This window comes from Marmota marmota, unplaced genomic scaffold (assembly GCF_001458135.2).
Source record: "Marmota marmota marmota unplaced genomic scaffold, marMar, whole genome shotgun sequence".
NCBI classification, from domain to species: domain Eukaryota; kingdom Metazoa; phylum Chordata; class Mammalia; order Rodentia; family Sciuridae; genus Marmota; species Marmota marmota.
In genome coordinates this window covers 12,592,916-12,602,981 of record NW_026000164.1, presented here as the reverse complement: position 1 = coordinate 12,602,981, position 10,066 = coordinate 12,592,916, and the positions used below count along the sequence as shown (strand labels likewise).

At 41.2% G+C, this 10,066-nt stretch overlaps 1 protein-coding gene across 5 annotated transcripts in view; it reads right to left on the bottom strand.

Annotated features, from left to right (window-relative positions):
• Positions 1–9,337, bottom strand: part of Svopl (SVOP like) — a 53,818-nt gene extending 44,481 nt beyond the window's left edge. For 3 of the 5 annotated variants that reach the window (XM_048786867.1, XM_048786866.1, XM_048786868.1), the window contains exons 1-2: positions 7,002–7,200; positions 5,403–5,501 (exon numbers count right to left, since the gene is read on the bottom strand). In XM_048786867.1, the coding sequence (XP_048642824.1) occupies positions 5,403–5,489 (87 nt within the window). In that variant the 5' untranslated portion in view covers positions 5,490–5,501; positions 7,002–7,200. Of the gene's footprint in view, positions 1–5,402; positions 5,502–7,001; positions 7,201–8,967; positions 9,060–9,225 lie in introns of those variants that run through there. The other 2 variants (XM_015493894.2, XM_048786870.1) reach the window with 2 other exon arrangements.
• Positions 9,338–10,066: the final 729 nt, after the last annotated feature.

Genomic DNA, 10,066 nt, shown 5'->3' with positions numbered 1-10,066 from the left:
AAAAAAAAAAAAAAAAATATATATATATATATATATATATATGATAGCATAAAAAGACAATACATTCAATGAAATAATATCACAAAATTTCTGAACATGAAGAATGAATTGGAAAACCAAATTCAAGAGGCTTACATGACACCAAATGTACAAAATCACAACAGATCCACATCAAAGCACATTATAATGAAAATGCCTAATGTACAGAATAAGGACAGAATATTAAAAGCCATGAGAGAAAGAAATCAGATTACATATAGGGGAAAACCAATTAGGTTATGTGTAGATTTTTCAACCCAGACCCTGAAAACCAGAAGATCCTGGAACAACAGATACCAAGCTCTGAAAGAAAATGGATGCCAACCAAGAATCTTGTACCCAGCAAAATTAAGATTTAGATTTGAGGATGAAATAAAAACCTTCCATGATAAACAAAAGTTAAAAGAATTTACAGTTAGAAAACCTGCACTACAGAACATCCTTGGCAAAATATTCCATGAAGAGGAAATAAAAAAAACAACAATGAAAATCAGCAGAGGGAGACATTACACTAAAGGAAAAATTAATCTAAGGAGAAACCAAGTCAAGTTAAGTAACAAAAATGACTATTACAAATCATGACTCAATAATAACTCCAAATGTTAATGGCCTAAACTCAATAATTAAAAAAACATAGGCTATCAGATTGAAAAAGACCAAACAATATGCTGCCTCCAGGAGACTCATCTCTTAGGAAAAGACACACAGACCAAAAGTGAAACGTTGGGATAAATCATACCACTCACATGGACTGCAGAAGCAAGCAGGAGTTTCCATCCTTGTATGAAATAAAGTAGACTTCAAGCTAAAGTTAATCAAAAGGGATAAAGATGGACATTACATACTGCTCAAAGAAACCATACACCAACAAGACATAACAATTATAAATATATATGCCCCAAACAATAGAGCATCTATGTTCAAACAAATTCTTCTCAAGTTCAAGAGTCAAATTGACCACAACACAATAATTTTGGGTGACTTTAATACACCTCTTTCACCACTTGATATATCTTCCAAATATGAACAAAGAAAGACATTATAGAACCCAATAATCAATGAATAACAGACTAGACAGACTTATATAGAATAATTCATCCATCAATGAGCAAATATGCTTTCTTCTCAGCAGCACATGGATCCTTCTCTAAAATAGACCATATATTATGCCACAAAGCAACTCTTCACAAATACAAAAAAGTAGAGATACTACCCTGCATTATATCAGATCACAATGGAATGAAATTAGAATTCAATGATAAAATAAAAAATAAAAATTACTCCAACACCTGGAGACTAAATAATATGGTACTGAATGAATAATGGGTTGCAAAAGACATCAAGTAGGAGATTAAAAAATTTTTAGAGGTGAATGAGAACACTGATACAACATATCGAAATCTCTAGGACACTATGAAGGCAGTACTAAGAGGAAAAGTTCATTGCATGGAGTTCATTCCTTAAAAGAAGAAAATGTCAACAAATAAATGAATTAACATTACATCTCAAAGCCATAGAAAAAGAAGAACAAATCAACCCCAAAAGCAGTAGAAGACAGGAAACAATTAAAATCGGAGCTGAAATCAATGAAATTGAAACAAAATAATTGAAAAAATTGACAAAACAAAAGATTGGTTCTTTGAAAAAAAAATGAATAAAATTGACACAAACCCTTAGCCAAGCTAATAAAGAGAAAGCAAGAGAAAACTCAAATTATTAATGATGAACAAGGAAATATCATAACAGAAACTATAGAAATATAGAAGATAATTAGAAATTATTTTGAAAACTTGTACTCCAATAAAATAGAAAATATGGAAAGCATTGACAAATTTCTAGAGTTATATGATTTGCCCAAATTGAATCAGGATTATATACATGATTTAAACAGATCAATTTCAAGCAATGAAATAGAAGACACCATTAGAAGCCTACCAACCAAGAAAAGCCCAGGACCAGATAGATACAGAGCTGAGTTCTACAAGACCTATAAAGAAGAACTAATATCTATACTCTTCAAATTATTTTGTGAAATAGAAAAAGAGGGAGCACTTCCAAACTCATTCTATAAGGCCAATATCACCCCGATTCCAAAACCAGACAGACACAAAGAAAGAAAAATTCAGGCCAATATCTCTAATGAACAGAATGACCATACTACCAAAAGCAAAAATTCTCAATAAAATTCTGGCAAATCAAATACAAAAAAAATCAAAAAGATAGTACATCATGATCAAATGGGATTCATCCCAGGGATGCAAAGTTGGTTCAACATCCAGAAACCAATCAATGTAATTCATCACATCAATAGACTTAAAGATAAGAATCATATGATCATCTCAATAGACTCAGAAAAAGCATTCGACAAAATACAGCACCCCTTCATGTTCAAGACACTAGAAAAACTAGGGATAACAGAAACATATCTCAACATCATAAAGGCTATCCATGCTAAGCCCCAGGACAACATCATTCTAAATGGAGAGAAATTGAAGGCATTCCCTCTAAAAATTAGAACAAGACAGTGATGCCCTCTTTCACCACTTCTATTTAACATAATTCTTGAAACACTGGCCAGAGAAATTAGACAGATGAAAGAAATTAAAGGGATACAGATAGAAAAAAAAAAAGAACTCAAATTAGCACTATTTGCCAATGATATGATTCTATACCTAGAAGACCCCCCAAAAAAATCCACAGAAAACTTTTAATACTAGTAAATGAATTCAGCAAAGTAGAATACAAATCAACACCTATAAATCAAAGGCATTTCTGTATATCAGTGACAAGTCCTCTGAAAGAGAAACAAGGAAAACTACCCATTTATAATAGCCTCAAAAAAAAAAAACTTGGGAATAAACCTAACAAAAGAGGTGAAAGACCTCTACAATGAAAACTACAGAACACTAAAGAAAGAAATTTAAAAAGACCTTAGAATATGGAAAGATCTCCCTTGTTCTTGGATAGGCAGAATTAATATTGTCAGAATGACCATACTACCAAAAGCACTATACAGATTTAATAAAATTCCAATCAAAATCCCAATGACATTCCTCATAGAAATAGAAAAAGCAGTCATGAAATTCACCTGGAAAAATAAGAGACCCAGAATAGCTAAAAAGTGAAGCATGTGGCATCACTATACCAGACCTTAAACTATACTACAGACAATAGTAAAACAGCATGGTATTGGCACCAAAATAGACCGGTAGACCAATGATACAGAAGAGAGGACACAGAGACTAACCCACATAATTACAATTATTTTATATTAGACAAAGGCAACAGAATATACATTGGAGAAAATGGTGCTGGGAAAACTGGAAATCCATACACAACAAAATAAAATTAAACCCTTATCTCTCACCATGCACAAAACTCAAAGTGAATCAAGGACCTAGGAATTAAATCAGAGACCCTGTGTCTAATAGAAGAAAAAGTAGGCCCATATCACCATCATGTGGGATTAGGCACCAACTTCCTTAATAAGACTCCTATAGCACAAGAATTAAAAACAAGAATCAATAAATGGGATGGATTCAACTAAAAAGCTTCTTTTCAGCAAAGAAAACAATCAGTGAGGTGAAGAGAGAGCCTCCAGAATGGGAGCAAATTTTTACCACATGCACATCAGATAGAGCACTAATCTCTAGGGTATATAAAGAACGCAAAAAGCTAAACACCAAAAAAATAAATAACCCCCAATCAAGGAACCAAATAGATACTTCTCAGAAGATAATATACAATCAATCAACAAATATTTGAAAAAATTTTCAACATTTCTAGCATTTAGAGAAATGCAAATCAAAACTACTGTAAGATTTCATCTTATGCCAGTCAGAATGGCAGCTATTAAGAATACAAACAACAATAAGTGTTGGCAAGGATGTGGGGGGAAAAGGCACACATTGCTGGTGGGACTGCAAATTGGTGCAGCCAATATGGAAAACAGTATGGAGATTCCTTGGAAAACTTGGAATGGAACCACCATTTGACCCAGCTATCCCACTCCTTGGTCTATACACAAAGGACTTAAAAAACAGCATACTACAGGGAACAGCCACATCAATGTTTATAGAAGCCCAATTTACAATAGCTAAACTGTGAAACCAAACTAGGATGCCATTCAGTAGATGAATGAATAAAGAAAATGTGATGTATATACACAATGGAATATTATTTGGCAATAAAAGAGGACAAAAATCATGGCATTTTCAGGTAAATGAACGGAGTTGGATAACATAATGCTAAGGGAAGTTAACCAATCCCTAAAAACCAAATGAAAAATGTTTTCTCTGATATAAGGAGGCTGATTCATAGTGGGGTTGGGAGCGGGAGCATGGGAGGATTAGACAAACTCTAGATAGGGCAGAGGGGTTGGGGGGAGAAAGGAGGGGCATGGGGGGAGGAAAGATGGTGGAATGAGATGGACATCCATTACCCTAAGTACATGTATGAAGACATGAGTAATGTGACTCTATTTTGTGTGCAACCTGCTCTATGTGTGTAATATGAATTGTAATGCATTCTGCTATCATATATAACAAATTAGAATAAAAAATAAATAAAAATAATGCTTTTACATAAAATTGATTTTTGTTCTACAAAATGGTAATTTGAAAACTTATACATATTCATGTCAAATATTTTTTGCTTGGTTTTTGCAATTTGGCCCAATGTTGGGGAACAGTGCTTAGACAGAATGGGGTCTATGAAGACTAGAGGCACTTCTGGCACCTTCCATGAAGGAAAACTCACCTCCGGTTTCTCCCACTTTTCCCTTTCTACTTGAGCAACTTGGAACTTTCTGTAGTCTCCAAAACAGACACCCCTGGCTTGGGCACCTTTGTGTATACACACACACACACACACTCACACGCACCCAGTCTACTAGTAATTAATTGGTACTTACTACCTGCTTTTTGAAAGAATGATAGGTAATATGCTTAATAACACTTTGTAGCAAAATTGGGTCATACAATTCATAAGGCTATTCATAATGGTCTTTGAGAAAAGTCAAATGAGCCATAATTCACAGAGGGTATTTGCTAAGTCACTAAGGTTCAACTGATTAGCTTCCTGGTCACCCAAATTTAGCCCACAATGAACTCATGATGCAAGGGTCCTCCGACCCTCCCTTCTCTGGGCTCTTGCTGTAGGCTGGAATGCAAGCAGATCAAGGTCATGCACCCTCGTGGGAAGGAGAAAAACATCAAATGCTAGCTTTGGCCTCAAAACCAGTGCTCACAGGCGCCAACCCTCCCTGTGGTGAGGCGTCTCTTGGCTCTCAGCCCTGTGGAGTGGAGGAAAGGGTGCCCAGGCCCTCGGTTAGCTCATTCCTGGCACAGGAAGCAGATACTCACCGTGGTCACAAATGCCACCTGCCAATTCTCCAGTTGCCATTCACAGCGGATGACAGGAGACACAACAGCTATTAACATGATCTCCATGGCCTCGACAACCTTAAAGAAGAGGGAAATAATGCCATGTCTAAGTGCCAGCTTGTTGTCACTTCCTCCCACGTCTGCCCGTCTTCTCTCTCCCTTCCAAGTCCTAATTTTTCTTCCTTCCCTCCTTCATTTAGAGAGCACATATTGAGTACCACCCCGCAAAGCCAGTTGGATACAGAACTACAGAACTATGGTTCTCATGATGTAATATTTTTGGTTTGAACAACTTGAGAGGGACCCCAAAGTTTTGTGACATGTATTCACTTGTGATTTTGCTGCCCTCTGCATTTGCATTAATCCTGTGAGAATGCTGTGTGGGGCCAGTCCCTCAGCTAGTAGGCCCGCCTGGCCAACCACCAGCCTCCGCATCAACCAGCTCTGCCCTTGCACCCATCCCTGAGGACTGCAGGGCACACCCCTTGCAAACTGATCTGTGAAATAGTCTCTGATCTCAAGAGGCTGGGAAGATTCACAAAAGCTGGAAAACAAAGCAATTAATAGTACAATATAAGTTCACACTGGGAAAAAATAGTCAGCAATATGGGGTGTGCTACTAAATATTTCAATAAGTATTGAATATGATCTGCTATTCATACCCTGAAATCCATTGCAGATTAATTCATTTCCCAGGAAAAGGAAGTAGATGCTAATAAAGAATTGAAAAAATAAACAGAAAGAGAGAGTAGAAATCAGGTACAGGATAATCATCAAGAACAAGTTGAAGATGAATCCAAGGCTTGTTTTTGAGATGAGGTCTGTTACCCAGGCTGGCCTTGAACTCCTGGACTCAGGGGATTCTCTCACTCCACATCACTGGGACTAGAATTGTGTGACTTGCCAGTAGCCCAGCTACTTGTGAAATTACATGTCTGGTGGCCAAAATGAATATTGGCATCATTGTATCAGGAGGGGAAAGGTGATGGACTTATTTGGGGTATGTCCTTTGACAGCAGTGCCAGGCTATCCATGAGTTACTTATAATTCCACTTTAATCTGTGTTAACTTGGAGATCTGGGATGAAATGGGTAAAGTGATATCAACCTGTGTGGGGGAGTTCAAGTGTATCATTATGTCTTATCTTCCCTTAGGGATTACCGTCATGTTCGGAGTTAAGATGACTGGCTTGTTTTTGGTCAGAAAGTATCCAGAATAAGACAGAACACCAGCCAGGTACAGTGGCCACACCTATAATCCCAGCTACTCAGGAGGCTGAGGCAGGAGGATCTCAAGTTCTAGACCAGCCTGGGAAACTTAGCAAGCTCCTGTCTCAAATTTAAAAAAATAAATAAATAAATAAAGGGCTGGGAGGCAGTGTAGCTCAGGGGTACAGCTACATGCACAAGGCCCTGACTTCAATTCTCAGTATGGTAAACAAATAGACAAAACCCAGCATGACTATCTAAGGACGTTTGATTTACTAAACCTTTCTCCCTCAGCACAGAGAGCAGGATGCCACTCCTCCACAGAGTCCTAGAAGGAAATAAACCAATAAGGAATAAAACTCCCCCTCACCTCCCAACAACCTTAGGGAAGAGGAACCTGCCAGGAGCCAAGCTGGGGTTCATGGGTGAGCTTCATTGTGCAGATCTTAGAAGAACTCGTGGAAGAGTGGAGAGAAGACCAGGACCCTCCCGATCGTGGGCTGAGGCTGCTCAGCGCCGAGGGTGCTATTACACTATGTCCCAGTCGCATGAGGCCCTGAGCCCCAAGTGCTGCTCCAACTGCCTCTGAACAAAAGCATAAAGAGGGCCGACAGTCAGGCGTGGAGAGGTGGGGCCAGGGGCAGCCACAGCCCATCACTGTGCACACAGCCACTCTCATGAGAGGATCCCATCCAAAGCGTCCTTCCCGACACAGGTAAAGGGCTCTGTTCCTGCATTCAGATAAACAGTTTTGGCTCCTTTGTGTGAGAGGGGGAGGATGGGGTGGTCTGGCAAAGGGCCCCTCCTTGCATGTGGACTCAGGGGAATTGAAACAGAAGCCAGGTCACTCTGAGATGTTCTGAACCTGGGAGAGAGTGGGTGGTAAAGTCCTACCCCGTCACACCCTGTTGTCCCTTGAGTGTGGAATCTTAAAATATGGAACTTACGAGAGACTTCACCTTCCACATAAGAAAACGTCCTAAGTTCTATTGTCAATTAGTGTCAAAGTAGGTTCTGAGAAATGCCTCAGAGCTTCCCTGCCTCCTCCGTCCCTCCGGACTCTTCCTTAGACCGTTGGCTGAGCGGTGAGGGTCAGAGCTCCCTGCCACTCACTGGTTTCCCTCTTGGGAACCTTTACCCCCCACCCCCAAACCACAGGGCCACCACCTAACTCAGAGCTGCCGGTCCACCTGTTATCATTGCGCATCTCACTATGGGGCTTTAAACCACCACACACCAAGGAAACAGCTGTGGTCTTGCAGTTTCACAAACAGCACTAGTGTTTGAAAGCCTCGGAGTTGAGCTTTTTCCTTCCTCAAAACAGCATTTGGTAAATGTCTTAGTCCATCGATGCTGCTACAACAAAATACCCGAGACTGGGTAATTGGTAAAGAACAGAAATTCAGCTGGGCACTGTGGCTCACCCTATAGCCCCAGTGACTTGGGCTGAGGCAGGAGGATTGCAAGTTCAAGGTCAAATTTAGCAAGATCCCATCTCAAAATAAAAAAGCGCTGGGGATGTAGTTCAGTGGTAAAGCGCCCTGAGCTCAATCTGCAGAACCCAAAACAAAGGAGTGAAAAGCAAACCCACACGCCTGTAGCCCCAGCTACTTTGGAGGCTGAGGCAGGAGGATCAGCAGAGCCCAGGAGTGCAGACGGTCTGGGTAACATTGAGAGGCTCCGTTTCAAAATAAAAGGAACAGAAATTTCTTTTCTCACAGTTCTGGAGGCTGGGAAGTCTGAGATCAAAGCGCGGGCAGGTTCTGTTGCTTGGCAAGAGCTTGCCCTCCGGAGGGGAAGGAGCACCATAGCAATCAGCTGAGGCTGCTGGCTGGAGCCTCTTTTAAAGGGCCGACTCCCAGGACCCTCGTGGCCTCCTCCCCTCCTAGGGGCCTTATCTCTCAGCACATTGGCCACACCTGGATTTTGAAGGAACGCATTTGACCCATGGCAGTAAATAAGAAGCCCCCAGGAGTGCCTTTTGAGGGCCCTGGAGTCTGCAATCACAGCAGGTGACGCGAGTGCAGAATGTCTGGGCGCCTGTGAGGAACTCTACGCACAGCAACGCCACGGCTTCCTCCTGTCCCCAGGACTGCAACCCTGAACATTTTCAACGTGGGTTTTGAGAGACACAGATATTCATTTGTTCCCTACCAAACACCTGCCACAGGTGGAGGAAGTGTTTTTTGGATCAGCCCACCTCACCCGCACCTGCTGCCCTCCACGCGCCTCCCATGCCCTGGAATGGTCAGCCCAGCTGGAGGCCAATGGAAAACATTGTGTTCCACAATGAGAAGTCAGCTTTGGAGGCTCAAGGGTCTCCAGGAAGCACTCACCCCGGTGCTGCCCATGATCAGAAACAGGGCAATGTGGAAGCGTCCAAACCCAATGGTCTCCACCGCATCCTCCACTGTGAACGTCTTTAGCTCTAAGGAGGACAGACGGAGGGTGAGGAGCGGTGCTGGCAGGAGGGGAGGCCTGTGGGTCATTGCAGCCCTTGGAAAACCACACTCATTATTCCAACACTAGCTATTCTGCTGGGCAGGAGACTGGAGCCCCATCTTGAGAGCCGGAGACGTGTTTGATGATCTTACCTTTCTGCTGCTGCGGCTCTGGGGCCCCCAGGCTCAGCTTCCGAAGGCTGATGACAGTGACGGGCTCAGTCTGCTTGGCTGCCATCTTGACCACAATTCCTCCAGCGTCCCTGATGGACTGGAGGGAGGGAAAAAAGAAATATAATGGTTATGAGCGCATATATGTACCAGGCACACTATGGGCAACATTTCATTGAACAAAAACACTAAGTATTTTTACCCTCATTCACACATTGCCTCTGGAACCAGACCACTCAGTGTTTAATTTGACCTCACTACTTACTAGGTGTGTAGCTTTAAGGAATTTGCCCTTTGTACACCTCAGTTTTCTCATCTCTAAAATGAACATAGCATTATAATTGCACTTGTCAGGTTGGTGTAGAAGTTAAATGCCTCAGTTCATAGAAAGTGCTTGACCTATACCTGGCATGTACCAAAGTGCTCAAAAAAATGGGAGCCCATAATTCACTTTATGGGGTTTTTGTTTTCTGGTTCTGGGATTGAATTCAGGGGCACTTTGAAATTCTTGAATTTCAGGCAATACTTGCAAAAGGAAGACTGGAATTAAATCATCACTATTTTATAACTCCTAGCAAAACAATGGATCTAGGCAACAATCACCAATGGCCGATAAACTATTGGGTAAAAGGCTGGTGAGAACTCTTCTACAAGATGATGAGACTGGTACCGCCGGCACCCACTGAAGAATCCTAATGCTACTAACTGAGAGACAGATGAGGGCTTGTGGCTACTGATGGGAAGCCACCAGACTATACAGCGTCACCCGTGAAGTCTCCTCATACACAGAAATTGAAACTGAATCTAGTCAAGCTTCAGCTGT